Source organism: Sinocyclocheilus grahami, unplaced genomic scaffold (genome assembly GCF_001515645.1).
Source record: "Sinocyclocheilus grahami isolate Dianchi unplaced genomic scaffold, SAMN03320097.WGS_v1.1 scaffold187.1, whole genome shotgun sequence".
In the NCBI taxonomy this organism is placed as follows: domain Eukaryota; kingdom Metazoa; phylum Chordata; class Actinopteri; order Cypriniformes; family Cyprinidae; genus Sinocyclocheilus; species Sinocyclocheilus grahami.
The window spans coordinates 178,855-198,647 of NW_015505366.1; the positions used below are offsets into that span (position 1 = coordinate 178,855).

At 35.9% G+C, this 19,793-nt stretch overlaps 1 protein-coding gene across 1 annotated transcript; it reads right to left on the reverse strand.

Annotated features, from left to right (window-relative positions):
• Nucleotides 1-302: 302 nt before the first annotated feature.
• Nucleotides 303-17,308, reverse strand: il12rb2 (interleukin 12 receptor, beta 2a). The gene is made up of 14 exons (XM_016284702.1): nt 16,891-17,308; nt 16,377-16,491; nt 16,094-16,263; nt 14,521-14,654; nt 13,252-13,393; nt 12,604-12,689; nt 12,004-12,205; nt 11,697-11,867; nt 11,482-11,580; nt 5,685-5,840; nt 5,335-5,472; nt 5,122-5,221; nt 4,950-5,034; nt 303-1,127 (listed from the first exon to the last, which is right to left on the reverse strand). The coding sequence occupies exons 1-14, from the start codon at nt 17,198-17,200 to the stop codon at nt 759-761; spliced, it is 2,277 nt and encodes a 758-aa protein (XP_016140188.1). The 5' UTR covers nt 17,201-17,308; the 3' UTR covers nt 303-758.
• Nucleotides 17,309-19,793: the final 2,485 nt, after the last annotated feature.

Below are 19,793 nucleotides of genomic sequence, written 5' to 3' on the forward strand. Positions count from 1 at the left end.
TCGAATATGGCCTAAAACCTTTTCAAGTTACATTCATTAAGTATCCGTACTCCTGATGGGCTGTTACCAGTCTGTTAGATCATCTGCATTTCAGAGACAAGTAGCTAAGGCAGGCCATGTGTGCTTAAAAGGATATGAGAAGGCAACCTTATTTTTGTTTCAACCATTTGCCACCCTTTATCACATCCCAGGAGGTCTACGTTGGCCCATCCCTCAAACACAGCCATATAAGCTTTTTAGAATTGGCATGAAATTAAAATGAATCAGTTTTCTAAATACATGTTATTGATCTTGTTTGTTGATTCATCCATGCATTTTTTTTTTTTATGAACTCAATTTTTTATTAAAATAGAATTAGATCTTCCGGTGAAGCATCAGACTTCTATGCCAGACTTTTCCACACATTTGATCCGCTTAAACTAACCCCTTCCTTAAAATCAACTGCAAGCTTGCATTCAGATCTACTTCCATCCAATCAACAACAGATAGATAAAAGCAAGTCCCTGCCATACATTTTATCCATTTCACCTGGATGTTCATCACAATACGGGAATAGAACATCAACGTTGCTACTTCTATTTCATTACGACTTTAAAATGACTAATATTAGCTTGAGATGCCCAGGTATGGCTGAGATTCAGAGCAAGAAGAAAACGTTTGTCCTTCTGGCTGACAAATTATTCTTGGGATGTCCATGGTTATTTTTCAGCATCCATAGTACAGTCACAGTCGGGTCTAATTTTAATGCCTCTTGAGAATCATGTGCAATCCAGAAATTCACTGCAGTCTATTTTCACTACATCCAGCATCAGCTTTCCTCCAGTTAAAACCAGGGGCTCCAGGAAAGGGCTGTGAGTGCTTGGGAAGAGTTCAAATTCATCCAAACTCCTCTCTTCTTCATATTCATCTTCCTCTTCTCCTCCACTTATTGCCCTATGAGTGGAAATGTAGTCCTCCGTGATGTCTGTGATCCTGGTGATTTGGGTGGCATCAGAGGAGCTGGACTCCTGAGAGAAACTTTTGATGTAGGTGCAGATGGGGGGATAGGGAACTTCCTCCACCTCCACATTATCAGGCTCCTCATTCACACTGGAGTCATACTGGTCTAGGTAGAATTTCATTTCACTCTGTGCGAAGGGGAACAGGTGTGAATTGGTTAATGAATTACATTTATACACTGAACAAAAATAAACGCAACACTTGTTTTTGCCCCCATTTTTCATGAGCTGAACTCAAAGATCTAAGACTTTTTCTATGTACACGAAATGCCTATTTCTCAAATATTGTTCACAAATCTGTCTAAATCTGTATTAGTGAGCACTTCTCCTTTGCCGAGATAATCCATCCACCTCACAGGTGTGGCATATCAAGATGCTGATTAGACAGCATGATTATTGCACAGGTGTGCCTTAGGCTGGCCACAATAAAAGGCCACTCTAAAATGTGCAGTTTTATCACACAGCACAATGCCACAGATGTCGCAAGTTTTGAGGGAGTGTGCAATTAGCATGCTGACTGCATGAATGTCCACAGAGCTGTTGCCCGTGAATTTAATGTTCATTTCTCTACCATAAGCTTTTTCAGTATAGTTCACATTTACACCATTTTGGTCAACAAATCCAATTCCATGTTTAAACAATTATAATACTGCAATAGGTTTAGGGGAAATGCTATCATAATATGCCTACTTCTCTACTATGTGGGAGGCAAAAAACAGTATGTGAAAAGAGTAGTATGTCTGAATTCATAGTTAATTAAAAAAGTAGGCGAAATACATTCTACTTGACATTCTAAAGCAAATTCTTCTGTATTGCTTTTATACAACAGTTCAATAAACAAAATATTAATATTGCACAACTTACATTTTAGTCAAAATACTGCCAGTTACCTACTTACAAAATACAAATTTTGCTCCACTTTTGAAAATAGTTCAGTTAAAACAAAAGTTAAAACAACATGAATGCTTTTGAAGAAATCACTTAAGTGAATAATTCAATGACTCACTCATTAAGACGGTTCATTAAGCGGTTTTGTTCCTGAATGAATCAGTATTTTGAATGAATCATTTAAAGGGGAAATATGTACGTTAAATTATTCTTTTGCCAAACGGCAGTAATTTTCTGTAAATCTACATCAGTTATGGCTTTCTCGTCTCCGCTCTATTGCTATGACTCGTCAGGATTATAGAGTGTTCTCAGTGATTTGCTGGTCTGCGGCTGATTTAATGCGCGAGGTAAGCTGTTCGCAAAGCCCTTGCCCAAGCGGAAAAATGTGTTGTTGCTGCCAGATCTCGATTGCTGAAAATTACATTGTGTTTGATGCAAAACCAACTCGACTAACTGTATATTTTTATTTTCTCAAGCAAAGCAAATTTTAAAAGTCCAATGAATAACTTATATTTTTGGTCAAACATCATATTGTTTTGCGTATACTCGTGTCGCTTACAGTTGAAGTCCTTCTCTGATTTTATTATTGTTTGCGTTTCCTGATCCTGGACAAGTAGACTACAATGCCGTATTTTGTCTCATCGCGCCGGGACACGGCATCACAGTATGGTAAGGGGTGTAACATTTCTGTCACATGCTTGAGGTATTCGGCCAATCACAATGCACTGGATAGCTGGCCAATCAGAGCACACCTCACTTTTCAGACCGATGAGCTTTGTAAAAATCGACATGCTTAAACCGCATAAACACATTTACCGTATTGACCCGAATATAAGACGATGTTTTTTTTCTTGGAAATACATCTGAAAAAAACAGTCGTCTTATATTCAGGGTCTAAACTTTGACATGTCAATAATACACCCACAACAATAGGTGGCGCCAAATACGCATAAAACGAGTGTGCCATGTAATACGTAATGTAATGCCTGTTGTAAAGATCGAGAGTAAAAACAAAAGAATAAGAAAACCTTACACCTGCATGAGTCGTGACTGTCACGTTAGCATGATGGGACCAAACTCTCTTTGTGATTTTAAAACGTAAGACAGTACCCAGATTTGAAGACTACAGTAAGATTTAACTTCTACTGTTAATAAGATTTTGGTAGGCTACTATTAGATGGATAGCCTAAATGTCCTAATTCAGATGGGTTATCTGTTTTTTTTTTTTAATGGTATATCAAAAAGTGTATATTTTTTAAATGTGATTGTTGGTACATTTTACCAGTTTTTACCATACCTTCAAAACAAATTAAAATAGGAAAAATATGCAATATGAAAATAATTGAAGACAAAATGTGTTGTTTTTTAAAAAGCCTTTTTCCAAAAGGTACATCTGGAAAAAGGGGGGTCGTCTTATAATCAGGGTCGTCTTATATTCGGGCCAATACGGTAATTACACCAAATAATGTTCTTTTTAGCAACATCATATGACCCCTTTAAGTAAATGATTCAATATCTCACTCCCAATGTAATACACTTGTCACCACCTACTGGCTTAATGATGTAACCTGAAGAAAGATCCACTGAAAAATTCCCACCACTAATGCACAGACTGACAAGCCAGCAGAGCTGGGTAGATTAATTGAAACTGTAATCCATTACTGATTCCAAATTACATGACAATCATTGTAGTTAGTAACATAATCCATTACACATTACAGGTAATATAATCAGACTACTTTTTGGTTACTTTCAGATTACTTTTGACCTAACTCGTTTATCACATTGATTTAAATAGAATAGTCTTGAACCATATTGATATAAAAATGCAAAGATATATTCCATTCATTGTTACTAACAACATAAAGTGCGTCAAACATTACATTATGTCAAGGTTTACCAAACGGGTTTGTGAAGGAACTGCAAGGGGGTTTGTGAGTTTAATGAAAAGCTAATAATTAAATCATAAAAATGTAAAACTAAAATAAATCATTTTAAAATAACATGAATCAAAATAAAACACCAAAAAAAAATGAAATATTTAATTTGTTTACCAGCATATCATGTTTAGCGTTGATCAAGGTCAGATAACTGTGCATGCAAATGTGTTAATTATGAATCCAGATTACATGTAAACAAGTTGCTACCCAACTCTGCAAGCCAGTGGGATCATACAAAGAATGAAAAGTCCCTGTGCTATTGTACTGTATATCAGGGGCCAGTTGCATAAACATAGGCATTATGTTAAGCTTTTCGGTCAGTCACACTACACTTTTCATGCCATTCATATGTATGAGAATTCTGGAGACACAAGTTTATGCAAAGTTTTGCATTTCAAAGCATTCCAAAGTACAGTTTGGGTGACTTGCAAATTAGTATTTATGTGTGACCAGTAGACATCATAGCGTGACCTCTTAAAAAATAAGCTTTAAAACTGCAGGTTTTGGCATTGCAGGAAAGTGGATGAGAGTGTATTTATTTATTTATTTATTTATTATTATTGTTGAATTTATATTTTTTTTTAAAAGACATGTGTCCGAAGAAATTTATTGTAGTCTAGTGTGACCAACCCTGAAGAATATGTCATAAAAACTAATCTTACCAACTAGCAATTAGCCAAGGGGTAATACATTTAAGTAGTAATTACTTTGTTCTAAAATTAGACATTTTTATGTAACTAACTTAAAATAACCAGTCTTACAGACAAACTTAGATGAACAACTTGTAAGACTAGTCTAGGAGGTTTATGCAACTGGCCCCAAAACTCTTGCAACAACACTCAGCCAATCAAATTCAAGCTCTAGAACTAACTGCTGAATACACATGAATGAGATTTTAAAGCTGCGGTTTGAGGGAAATATTTTCATTTTTCTACGGTCCTCGTGTTCCACAGAAGAAAGTCTTACTGGATGAGTAAATGATATCATTTTGATGAATTTTCATTTTTGAGTGAACTATCCCTTTAACCTAGATGCTAAAGCCTGCCTATGATGCCCATAAATGCAGTTAGGTAGCTCACTTGTTTTGAAAATACAGCCTGCGTGGGCATTTCCATACATTTACCTGGTCATCAGCATACGTCTTTGCACATTTGCTGTTTGCTGGATCTGGAATAATAGGCAGCAGACACTGACAACAGCATAAGAATCTATCAAGCAGAACAGACATGGCAGTGTTTAAAAATCACAAAAACAGCCCTTTTCTGTAGAATTCAAGGCATTCTGCTGATTCTTACCTTCTGTGGACAGAGGAGAACTGACAGATGCTCAGGAGGATTAGACAGGCCAAAAGTACTGCTCCACCAGCCAGGATCACGAGGGACAGCATTCTCTCAGCTGAAAGGATGACAGGTCACTTACCAAATGGGTGACAAACATCTTTTTTCACAAAAAATGCCAAATATTTGGATTTAAGCCCATTATGTGATTATATCTACATAAGTACATACAGTCTGATGGTGTGCAGAATGGGAGACCACTTCCTCTGGGTCCCTCTCCTGCATCAGTCCAGGCAGTGACCCACAGATTGTAGCACTGTTCTGGTGACAGACCACTGATGACATACTGTCTCTTTGGATGGACTACACCTGCAGCCAAAGTGTAGCACCACATCAGAAAAGTAATATCTCAGTTGATTTAGCACTGTTATTGATGAACATCCCAAGCAAGCAGTCTTTTTGTGTTGCTTAATAAAAGAAATCTTGGCAGCCAACAGTAGATATTGTATCAACGTTATACATTTTAACATGTATCCCCAATTAATGCTTGTTGAACTCCATTAAAATAAGGTAAGCCTTACTGAAATTGTGAATATCTCCCTTCAACTTGTCTATCAAGTAGACAGTGTATTTTTTCAAACAGCCTCTTCTCTTCTTTTGAGGGATTTCGGACCAGGTCACGCTCAAGCTCTTGCTCTCCTTCCAGCCAAGTTGAGGAACTGGACCCTGTTCAGGAGCTGTGAATTCAAAGATGAAACAGTGATTATAAGGAGAGTCATGCATTTTTATGTATATGCTCACCAGGGCTACATTTATTTTAATTAGTCAAAATAGTAATATTTGTGTTATATTTATATACATATTTATGTTTTATATCTTAATACATTTTAAAATGCAAGTTATTCCTGTGATGGAAAAGCTGAATTTTCAGCAGCCATTACTCCAGTCTTTAGTGTCACATGACCCTTCAGAAAGCATTCTAATATGCTGATTTTGTGCTCAAGAAACACTTCTAATTATTGTCAATGTTGATGTAACGACGGAGGCATGACAACAGAGTTGAGGATCCATCTGCAGCTTTTATTAAGAGCATAGTCAGACAGGCAGGGTCAAAACACCAGCAAAGAACAGTACATCCAAGGTAATCCAAAAGCGTAATCCACAGAACAGGCAAAGGCCGGGGGAGGCAGCAAACGATCACAAACCAGGTAAACAGTCCAAGAACAAAACACCAAGGCAAGGCAGAAACTAGAAAACATAACAGGCTAACAATCAACAGCAATCTGTTTCTTCTTCTTTTGTTTTTTAATGGCGGTTGGCAAACAGCTTTCGGGTGCATTACCGCCACCCACTGATCTGGAGTGTGGACTCAGGATCTAAATCACTATACACAACACCCCAAAAAAAACAACAACAAAAAAAATTAATTAATAACTTATATATCTCAAATTCTATTTATTAGTCTTGTTGATCCTAAATACTCTACAAGTAAACTCCAACCCTTATCATCTGCAGATTTTTTAAGAATATTACTAATATTTTGCTCTCCACTCTCTCTTAGTGCATTCTTTAAAATTTCTCTCTCTGAATCATACTTCTGGCAATGCAATAAAACATGGTCTACGGTTTCTTCCTCTCCACAATATTCACACTTTCCATTATTATGCTTTCCAATCATGCATAGAGAACTATTTAGACCAGTGTGACCATTCCTTAATATAAATGTAAAATAACCTCTAACGCTATCTGACATATGGTCCAACATGGTATAGCAGATTTGATCTTTTCCTGGTGCAGTAAGTCCTGATTTACTAATGGCCCTTTTCAGCTCCCCTAACATGAAGGGAGAGTTAATAACATCATCCCTCTCTTCTTCTCTTTCCAACAATTCTTTATTTGCGTCACTTGTTTTTTGTCTTCCCCTTTTCCCCTCTTCTAATATATTTCCAGAACTGTGAACCTCAACCAATGCTTTAGCTAACATGTCTGCTTTCTCTATATCATTGCTAGCCACCACCCCACCATTTTCCAATACTGGGTATCCCCCCTCTCGTCTTATTCCACTCATTTTCTTTATCATTCCCCAAACTTGATTAATTGTTGTGCTTCTTCCTATTGAATCACAAAATGTTTTCCAATATTTTCTTTTAGTCTCTTTAATAGTCTTTCGAACCACTGCTTGCATTCTTTTATATTCTATGAAATGCTGGAAATTGTGAGTGTTTTTTAATACCTTAAAAGCCTTATTGCGTTTCCTTATTACGTCACTACACTCATCGTTCCACCACGGAACTAACTTCCGTCTTTTCATACCACCTTTTCTTATAATTGTCTGATTGGCAGCCCCAATTATTGCCTCTCTCACATTTTCATTAAAAATTTCTATATCCTGCTCTCCCTGCTCTCTTTTTAAATTTTTTTCACTTACCTCTGCGAATTTATCCCACTGCGCCTTTCCAAATACCCACCTTTCTGATTTTCTGATATATTCCACCCTGCTTCTTTCATTCCCATCAATTCCAACATGTGCAGGAACCCACACAAACCTAACAGACAAATGTATTTGATGAATTCTGAATAATGATTGTAGTATTTCATACAATAAGTCCTCTCTACTCCTGGAGTTGCAAAATTTTAAACTCATTAATGCTGCACATGAATCTGATGCAATTACCACTCTCTCTGGCCTGACCTCCTCTACCCATTGCAAAGCAATAATCATGGCCATCATTTCACATGCATATACAGATATATCATCGGTAATTCTCTTTCCACACTCAACATTAAACTCAGGGATTACTACTGCTGCTGCTGCTCTACCTGTTTTAGGATCTTTAGAACCATCGGTATAAATCTGTAAATAACCGTAATAATTTCCTCTGATGTATGAATTAAATATCTTATAATTTCCCCCATATTCGTCTCTCATCAGTTCAAGGAGGCTAAAATCTATCTCTGGCTGTGGTAAAAACCAAGGAGGTATAGTTGGCAGAACTACTGTTGGAGAGTAATTCCTCTCCATTATACCCATTTCAATTGCCTTTTTCCTAACAACCCAACCAAAGCTATTTATTTGCCTTTTTCCATGTTCCCAGCATGGTTCAATAACACTTATTGCAGGATGGTTATTATGTCCTTGTAAATTCACCCAGTATGTTGTCATGATTTGCTGTCTTCTTAGCTCCAATGGCATTTCCCCCATTTCTACCTGTAACGCTGGCACAGATGTTGTTTTAAAAGCCCCACTACATATCCTTAACGCTTGTGCTTGTATTACATCCAATCTTTTCAACAAGGTTTTAGATGCTGACCCATATACCACACATCCATAATCCATAACTGATCGTATTAAACCTATATATATAGTTTCCAAACTAGACCTGTCAGCTCCCCACTCTGATCCCACCAAACATCTCATCACATTTAAAACCTTTTTACACTTGTTTATGACATTATCAATATGTACCTTCCATGTGAGCCTAGCATCGAACCACACTCCTAAAAATTTGAATGATTCTATCCTTTCCAGCTCCTTGCCATATAAATACAGTTTGACCTCTGCTCCAATTTTTTTCCTTGTAAAGAGCGTTTGTTTCTTCAACAGAATTTAAATCCCCATTCCAAAGACCACTGCTCCACTCTTTTGATTGTTTCCTGCAACTGTTTCACAACATATTCAACATTTCTACCTCTTTTCCACATTGCCCCATCATCCGCAAACAAAGATTTCCCTATACCTTGCCCAATATTATTATATACATCATCATTATTGAAAACAACAGAGGACTTATAACGCTTCCTTGTGGCGTTCCATTATCCACCAAAAAACTTGCTGAAAAAGTTTTTCCCACCCTCACCTCTATCGAACGTCCATTCAAAAATTCTTTCACCCATCTGAACATTTTCCCTGATATTCCTAATCTTTTTATTTTAATTAATAATCCCTCTTTCCATAGTAAATCATAGGCTTTTTCCACATCAAAATATACTGCTACCACTACCTCTTTATTCACTTGTGCCTTCCTCACCTCTGATTCTAAGCATACTATAGGATCCATTGTTCCCCTACCTCTTCTAAATCCACTTTGATAATTTGATCTGAGGTTCCTTGTTTCCAAATAATATGATAATCTTTCTGTGATCATACGTTCCATTATTTTACACATGTGAGATGTCAATGCTATTGGTCTATAGTTATATGGATTGGTGGGATCTTTTCCTGTTTTCCTAATGGGTACTATAACGGCTTTTTTCCAATTTCCTGGTAATTTCCCTTCCTGCCAAATCTTGTTATATAAATGTAAAATAACCTCTAACGCTATATCTGACATATGGTCCAACATGGTATAGCAGATTTGATCTTTTCCTGGTGCAGTAAGTCCTGATTTACTAATGGCCCTTTTCAGCTCCCCTAACATGAAGGGAGAGTTAATAACATCATCCCTCTCTTCTTCTCTTTCCAACAATTCTTTATTTGCGTCACTTGTTTTTTGTCTTCCCCTTTTCCCCTCTTCGAATATATTTCCAGAACTGTGAACCTCAACCAATGCTTTAGCTAACATGTCTGCTTTCTCTATATCATTGCTAGCCACCACCCCACCATTTTCCAATACTGGGTATCCCCCCTCTCGTCTTATTCCACTCATTTTCTTTATCAGTCCCCAAACTTGATTAATTGTTGTGCTTCTTCCTATTGAATCACAAAATGTTTTCCAATATTTTTTTAGTCTCTTTAATAGTCTTTCGAACCACTGCTTGCATTCTTTTATATTCTATGAAATGCTGGAAATTGTGAGTGTTTTTTTAATACCTTAAAAGCCTTATTACGTTTCCTTATTACGTCACTACACTCATCGTTCCACCACGGAACTAACTTCCGTCTTTTCATACCACCTTTTCTTATAATTGTCTGATTGGCAGCCCCAATTATTGCCTCACATTTTCATTAAATTTCTATATCCTGCTCTCTTCATATTTTTTTAAATTTTTTTCACTTACCTCTGCGAATTTATCCCACTGCGCCTTTCCAAATACCCACCTTTCTGATATATCTTCCAATTCCACCCTGCTCCGTCGTGTAACTCTCTATGCTCAAGTGAAGCCAGCGGCGTCGCCCTCGCCCTCGCCCTCACCCTCACCCTCGCCCTCGCCCTCGCCCTCGCCCTCGCCCTCGCCCTCGCCCTCGCCCTCGCCCTCGCTCCCCCCGTGCGTGAAAACGTCTCTGAGCTCGGATTCCTCTGCGCGTCACCGCCAGCTGACTGACGCAGGACCCCTGCCCAGCAATCTGTTTGAGTGTGTGTGCATCTTTTATAGTGTGTGTGTGACTGATGAGATAACAAGACACATGTGAATGCAATCAGAGATAATGAGTCCAGGCAAAGGATTATGGGGAATGTAGTAGTGAGGGAGTGACAACAGTCTGGGGTGAATGGCAAAGGTACGGAGTGCCCTCTAGTGGAGCTTATGGACACTCCAGCTAAAGATCGTGACAATTGAACATACAGTATATCTGTTAAATATTTTTGTGGTAACCATTATTTTTTCAGGATCCATTGCTGGAAAAAGAAAAGTTCAAAAGAACAGCTTTTAATAAAAAAATGTCTTTACTGTCACTTTTGATCAATTTAATGTATCCTAGTTGAATAAAATGATTAATTTTCTTAAATAAATAAAAAAATCTTACTGACTCCAAACTTTTGAATGTGTATTGAACTTAGTGTATGTATATGGACCACAAAACCAGTCTTAAGTCGCTGGGGTATATTTGTAGCAATAGCCAAAAATACATTGTATTGGGTCAAAATTATTGATTTTTTTTAATGCCAAAAAATCATTAGGATATTAAGTAAAGATCATGTTCCATGAAGATATTTTGTAAATTTCCTATACCGTAAATATGTTAAATCTTAATTTTTGATTAGTAATATGCATTGCTAAGAACTTCATTTAGACAACTTTAAAGGCGATTTTCTCAATATTTAGATTTTTTGCACCCTCAGATTCCATATATTCAAATAGTTGTATCTCGGCCAAATATTGTCCTGTCCTAACAAACCACACATTAATGGAAAGCTTATTTATTCAGCTTTCATATGATGTATAAATCTCAATTTCGAAAAATTGACCCTTATGACTGGTTTTGTGGTCCAGGGTCACATATTTATATATATACATACAGTATATATAGTATATATATACATATATACACACACACACACATTCAAAATGCAGTATACACATACACATTTCAATACAGTTTGGAGTCAGTAAGATTTATTTATTACTGACTCCAAACTTTTGAATGTGTATTGGACTTAGTGTATACTGATTTAATCCACTTCGATGAAGATTTATACAGAATGAGCATTAGGAATTAACCTGATTGCCATGAGGAGATGCCTTTAATGGTTGCCATTTTGGGACCAGATGATCGCAGAGCGGTAACTGCACACTGATAGCATTCTTGAGGTTGCAGACCTGGACAGACAACAGAATAAAAGGTACAAGAAGGAGAGAAACTACTTTTATTACAGTCTGGAAACCAACAAACTAATTTTGACTGGTCTTAACTCATACCATCCAATTAAACTTGCCTGTAATGTGAGCTGTGGTATCCACCACTCTAATCCACTGAATCCCCTCTATGTTTCCAACTGGATACCAATGCACCACATACTCAGTGCCTGCAATGTCAAGCTTGGGCCAGAAGAGGGCAATGCTATGATTATTCAATGGCCTGTGTGACAGTAAACCTTTAACCAGACCTGTGAACACAATAAGCACGGCTTAACTTTGCTATATTGACCACATGCATTTAGCATATTTTTATTATTTTAAAACTGGACTTAACCACAGTTATTTGGCTCAGCATTGCAAAAACTTCAAAAACCAAAGGCTTACCTGGAAAACGCAGCTGAATAATTTTGACAGGAGATTGACCCTCTGAGTTAACTGCAGACACGGACACAGAACAATTAGAGCAGCATATGCTCTGATTTCTGCTGGGTGGAACTGCAATGATAGAGTTCCTCTTTCCCTTTTGCTCCTGGACACTTATATTATACCTCAGAATTTTCCCCTTGGCATCTGATATATTCAGTTCCTAAAACATAATAAACATGAATATTAAGGCAATCTTTATTATGCAGTTCAGTTTGTCTGAATGCATACATCTGACCTGTGATAGAGTCAGCCATTAATGACTGACATGAGGCACAAACATGACTCTAAAAGAGAGAATTCTCAAATCCATCATTTCCTCTAAGCCCCGACTCAGTTTTTGTAAACTGAAACTGTCTGTCGACTAACTTTTGGTTTCAGACTAACAGTGTGTTTGGGAAGATGCAATTCACACAAGCATGCCATTGCTTAGTGGTGGTTTGACCTTTAAGGGCCTGTGAGAAAAGTACGGGGGGAGGGAATCATGTGGCGACCTGTCCGTAGCATGTATAACGCTAAATAAAACATTAATAGAAAATAGGTTGGTGAAGGGTTACGTGCCTTCCAAAATATGCGGAAACACTTGCTTTTAGATTGTGGGGGTTTCCGTTCTTGAAGGTACCAGACATCAAGTGCCTTATCAGGAGCTAAAGAGAGAGAAAAGAATAAAAACAGTTCCGTTACAATCAGTCATGCTATTTTTCTTTCACTTGGGATGCAAATTGAGTAAATTGTTGATGATCAATATATTGTGGGGTGTATTTCTCTAAAATAATCTCCACAAGTTTTTTTTTTTAAGTTAAACCAAAAGTCAGTGGAGTCCCATCAAATTTAAAAGTCTTCTCTGTAATCACTTCTCAACTAAGTCAAGTAACACTAAAAAGTTTATTTAATCTGTCACCACTCAAGTTTGCGTTAGCTAGTTTTGCCCCATTATCTCAAGCACATGAGACATGCTGACAAAGTAGTGACTATCCCACGTCAGTACAGTCAATTTATCTAACACCATCGTTCTTCTGAAGCGCTCTTTCCAGAACACACGTAACAACCTACATTCATTTGATCCCTTACACTTTCTGATGACTTTAAATAAGATCAATAAGCAGCTCAAAATAACTACACAAACTAAACTGCCTTCAAAACTCTATAATCACAAAATGTGACTTAATGAAGTTCCTTACAAGTAGGCTAATATATTTCGTAACTTACCTTCTTCTTTTGTTTTTTTTTGCTTTGGTTGACTCCAGTCACTCCACAGACCCACTGTATGGTTTATTTTCCTCCTGATCTGGAAATTGTACGTGGTATCTGGATGCAGTGAGGATATGTTCAGTCTGCTCTTAGCATTAGTCTGCGGAGACAATATAATAAAATGTGTTGTTATCTCACCAGATGTGATATCTTAAAGGGGTTATATGATGCTATTTTAAAGATCATTATTTTGTGTATTTGGTGTAACAGAATATGTTGACATGCTTAAATGTTAAAAAAACACATTCTTTTTCAAATACTGTACATTATTGTAGGTCCTCTATGCCCCGCCTCTCTCAAACATGTAGGAAGATTTCTCTGGTTTACTGTTAAAATGTCTGTCAAGAATGTTTGAATGCTTCTTTTTAAATGCTTCTTTTAAAAAATTTTAGCATCTGCTTTCCATAAAACAAAAGTAGATGGAGTTTTAAAGTTTAAAACAGTTGTGCAGCTTAATATTTCTATAGAAACTGTGATATATTTTTCAGAATCCTTTGATGAATCAAAAGTTTAAAAGAATACCATTTATTTGCTGTTCATTATATATCTTCATTCACAGTTAAATACAACATAACATCTACAAATTAATCACACACTGTTTTATGTCATTGATGCCAAACGGCATTCAGAATTTCCCCGTTTGTGTTCCAAGGAAATGAGGGTGAATAAATGACAAACATTAATTTTGGTTGAACCATCCCTTTAAGCACACGACTGACTTTCACCAATGGAAAGCATCTTTAGGTTTAGAGTCAATGAAACCATCTCTGGATCTCCAAACATATTTCTTCATTATAATGAAAATGTTTTGTATTCCTGCAAAGCTGGCTGTCCTATACTGTATGGAATAGTTACTGAAATCATTTCATTGATAAAGAGACATCAAGACATATGTTGTGGGAAGAGCAACAGTCAGCGATTCAGTTTCCTAACGATAAGGATTGAGAAAACCCCCTTTCTTGACATGTCTTATTCCAGTTTTGAGTCATCATGGAGGGCTTGTGGTTTGACGACCAGACTAATCTGTGAGGTTTTGTGGGTTTTGTTTGTCATCATGAATTGACTCGACTTTGCAACTCTGCATTTTTATTTATCAGCTTTACCAAGATAGATGACAGATAGGTCTGCAGGTACAAAGAAGTGGCTTTGACTCTGAATACCACTTCAGTCTGATTCTAACTGAAGATATTGAACAATTAAACCACATTTTAGAATCAGAAGCTTTACCTGGAAGGTGTCCCATATCCCATTTACAGGACTGTACTGGATTTCAACCAAGCTCATGCTGTGATTGTCTGTGTGTAGGTTGCACCATCGGGAGGAGCAGCTCACATTAACGATTTCAGGCATTGAGGGTTTTACTGTAAATAAACAGAGAAGCACTACATAATTTTCAGTCCACATTACTCTACAGCTGAAATGCAGTCCAATTCTTTTTGGTTTTAGATATCAAGATAAGATCTTTTGCTGCAGTCATCTGTAATATTAAAGTCAACTAGTGGGTTGGTGTAAAAACAAACAATTCTATAAAACTGACCCAATTTTTATTCTTTGGAATCCCCCAACCCACAATACTTCTTGCTAACCAGGCACAAAAAATGACAAGCAATAAAAGCTATATACAGTGGGGCAAAAAAGTATTTAGTCAGCCACCAATTGTGCAAGTTCTCCCACTTAAAAAGATGAGAGAGGCCTGTAATTTTCATCATAGGTATACCTCAACTATGAGAGACAAAATGAGAAAAAAAATCCAGAAAATCACATTGTAGGATTTTTAAAGAATTTATTTGCAAATTATGGTGGAAAACAAGTATTTGGTCAATAACAAAATTTCATCTCAATACTTTGTTATAATATACCCTTTGTTGGCAATGACAGAAGTCAAACGTTTTCTGTAAGTCTTCACAAGGTTGTCACACACTGTTGCTGGTATTTTGGCCCATTCCTCAAGAGCAGTAATGTTTTGGGGCTGTCACTGGGCAACACGGATTTTCAACTGGATCATTTGTGTCATCATAAACAGCCAACAATTTGTCTGTTCTTAGTTTTTTTTTCTTTCTACGACATGGACAGACTAAGGTTCTAGTTTTAATGCAGTGGCTCTCTAGACGAGTAAATTTTTTTTTAATAAAACAAAACAAGCAAGCAAATAATCTAAAACAACTAAAAACCTAAACTAATTAAGTAAAGTTTTTTTTGTTTGTGAAGAACCAGGATTTCCATGGCATTAAAAAACCTGGATATATGAGGGAGCCTCATTTTAAAAGTGTGATATCTCCAGACCTAGAAAGTCAGGTAAAAATGAGTAAAACATAAAAACTCCATCAACATTTTTATAATGAATATAATTTTTTAGTTATGCCAAGCTCTAAAATATTTAAGCATGTAGAAATTATGAGAAATTATGAATAAAATATTTTAAAATATATGCACATTTTAATATTGTAAATATTAATACTGATTAATATTGTATTGTAAATAATAAGGCTGAGAATAGCATTTGAATAAAATGATTGAGACCCACTGCTTTAGTATTTTACAAGTAGCAAACAAAAATCTCATGCATCATGCGTGATGCAGCATTTCTACTTTTGGTATGAACAGAAAAACTTATAATTTTTTTTTTTAAGAATTCAACAAATGCAGGGTGCAGTAAAAAGACTTCGGAGAATTGTCAAAAGTTAATCAATTCCGTCATAACTAATAACTAATTAAAGATAACTAATCCTAAACAGTGAATTCAACTGAATAGTTTCACTCTTTTTGTTGTTTGAAATTATGAATTTGGGAATTTCTTTACCTATATTTATGAGGTTGATGGTGTGGGGGCCTGAGGTTTTTGAGCCCAGGGTATTAGAGACATTGAGCAACACGACGAGCTGTGACATTATTGAGCTTTTGATGGGGAAGGTGGAGTGACAAAATCCTGTAGAGTTCATAATACTCTCATAGCCAAGGTCACCATGAACCCTGAAAAAGTTCAAGTAACATCAAATAATTAATGAGACTTTTATTTGTGTCTCTGCTTTGGGTTGTATAATATGATCTGTAAAATCAAAGCTGATTTGATTCATTTTACTAACCGTAACTGACATGTGGTGTCGATTATGGTACCTCTTCCTGTTGTCCAAATGCAACTGACATTGCGAGAATTCATTTTTTGAACACAGGTGAGATTTTGTGGAATGTCTGGAGGGTCTGAAAAAGAAGCACATGACTGTGTCATGCATGAAATTTCACTTCAAAGTTTCAAAGTCTCCACTCTTGCCAAAGGGTGGAACAAATCATCCTTGTCAACTTTTCCCACTAATTTTGTTTCACTAATTACTTTCAACCCTTTACAAGCATTATTTATTTCTCTGCACATCATTTGTCACTAAGAGTAGCTGTCTCTAAAAGACATATTTCTAGCAAAGTTTAATAATGTGGCACGATATAAGACAGGGTTACCACACCTCTGGACCAGTGACATTTTCCAAGACTTTTCCAATTATTTAAGATTAGGATCAAATCATTATATAAAGACTGCATTTTAGCTGATTGCAGAACTGAGAATAACTTGAAATAAAGACATGTTACAGAAAGTTACAAGCTTACATCCTGGTTTTATGTCAAGTCCACATGGTTCCGGGTTCTCCTCACACCTGCAGCTGAAAGTGCTAAACTCTGTTATATTCTCAATGTCCACAGACACCTCACTTGAAATGTTTTTTTTTGTATATTTAATTTGCGTCCCATTCCGAAAAATGAGTTTGGTTTTTTTTTTATATTTAATTTGCGTCCCATTCCGAAAAATGAGTTTGGTGCATTGCTTGTTAAAGATGCAGGAGAAGGTGAAGTTGGATCCTAAGAGGACTTCTTCACCTTTGCTTGATCTTACAGTGCACACAGTTCCTGCAAGAAGCATAAACACAGAGGAAGCAACAAAAAATGTTATCACAGGATGGCGCAGGATATTTGCACCAGGGTCGTAACCATCATAAACATTCCTCTGAACTCCCCATTATTCACAATAGTCAATCATTATGTGCTTATTAATGGTTAATTCTTAAATTATTACATTTTGTCCACCACAATTCTAATTATGTGTTCACATCCTTAAGTTTTTAATAGTGTTTTGTATAAAAAATCTAATTAAAACTATGATAAATTCAAAAACAAAATTGAACGCAGAAGACAAATGTTCCATACAAATTTAGCATGTCTAATTTCAATTCCACATTCTCAATACATCACATTCTCATTGATGACGCTGTTCTAAATAATATATTTTGAAATTTAGACCAAATAAAATCTCATGTATTTGTGTTTCTTTAACTTTAGACATCAGATTTGGTCTGAAGGACTCTCTTTGTCATTTATTTTAATAGTCTGCAATTTCTTTTAAAAGTCATGGTGTCAAGCCACAGTGTCATTTCCACCACAACATCAAACAATGCACTTTTTAATAACATTCTATGCTAGAAATGAGAATGATCCAGATGACTTTAGATTTTTTTTTTCAATAAATGGCCTTAATCTCGCTGAGCCTAATTTTATAGCTAGCGATAAATAATATTAACAAAATTTTATTTTCATGCTTTTTTAGAAGTATATAATTTAATAACTTTAATAACATTCTATGCTAGAAATGAGAATGATCCAGATGACTTTAGATTTTTTTTTTTTCAATAAATGGCCTTAATCTCACTGAGCCTAATTTTATAGCTAGCGATAAATAATATTAACAAAATTTTATTTTCATGCTTTTTTAGAAGTATATAATTTTAATAGCTTTAATAACATTCTATGCTAGAAATGAGAATGATCCAGATGACTTTAGATTTTATCTTATTTTTTCAATAAAAGGCCTTAATCTCGCTGAGCCTAATTTTATAGCTAGCGATAAATAATATTAACAAAATTTTATTTTCATGCTTTTTTAGAAGTAGCAAGAATAAACGTTGAAGTCATGATACAGTTTCCAAGAACCTCAAATAATGGGAAAACGTGGTTTGTTGGAATACAAGTCAAACCCGTGGCCCATGAAATCGCCCGAATCTAAAGAAAACCTCGTAAATTGCAAATAATTATGTCATACCTCCATGTGCACCTGTAGCCAGGATGAAGCACAACATTACAAGGACCGACCACGTACATCCAGAAGACATCGAGCTCAGTGCTGAAGATCACACAAACTCACAAGACCCTCTGTGAACAACCATTCATGAGATTTTAAGCGTTACCTTCCCATTTTACTTCCTTATTGAGAAATTCAAGTCACTTGTTTTACAACAAACGAAGCTATATAGTTCAGCATTATACACATATTATATTACAATAGCAGAGCGTTTGTCACGTCGCGTCAATGTCGCGTAATTTTGAGACTTGAAGACCAGAACGGTTCATCGGTTAAGATAACACTTTTAACACTTTTCAAGATTTAGTGGTATATATAACATAGCTATATACTTACCCCTGCCCATGGGACAGAACTGCTCGGTTTGGCCATTGGTGCTGATTGTGAGTTTTAATGTGGCAGCAGAGCCGTCAAGCGCATCTCCTCCCGCTATCCTGTTGAAGACCTGAGAGCGCGCGACGTCTTGTTTGATTTGCTTAGTGTCTGTGACATCAGTACCCTCTGCACTCTATACTGTAGGATACTGTTAGTCAGGAATGTTTTTGTTCATGTCTGTATTGTGAAATACAGATGACACAGTAATCATAACGGTCATCATACAGCCATGCATTGCATTTTTTTGAAAAGGTGAGAATATTTTTAAAAGAAATATGCTCTAGTAAAGCTATGCACTTAAACTTTGTTAATTATAACTTGATTATTTACTCATTAACAGCATTGAACCTAATAGAATTGAAAACTCAATGTCCTATTGTTTTATCCATTTTAAAAAAATGCTTATCAGATTGATTAACATGATGAAAATATTTATGAAACATTTCAATTACAGGGAAAAAAGTGAATAAAACCCTAGAATGTTTATCAATAAATTGTCAGTTTTAATGCCAAAAAGTAGTCACACTAGTCAAATGGATGGATGGATTTACATGTTTAAAAATGGCATGTTTAATATTTTACCCAATTAGCCTAATGCATATATGATGGGAACACAAATGTAGACTCCTGCATAACAGGAATGATTCGTGACACATAAAATAAAAGGTTCTGCAGTCCAAAATAAACGGACTTGATCAACAGACCACCCAAAAACAAACAACAACCATTGGCACACCAATAACTAATGATATTTTCAAATTTAAATGAACATAAAATCTAAAGCAAAGTACAAACAACCGTTTCATCAATGCAATTACATATCAGGGAGAACAATAAACTATACCTGAATATAGGCTATAGTTTATATAGTCATATAATTTATTATTATGTTTTTGCCTTGATGTTAGGTTATCCCCACTGATCTCTAATAGAGAACACACACACATATATATATATATATATATATATATATATATATATATATATATATATATATATATATATA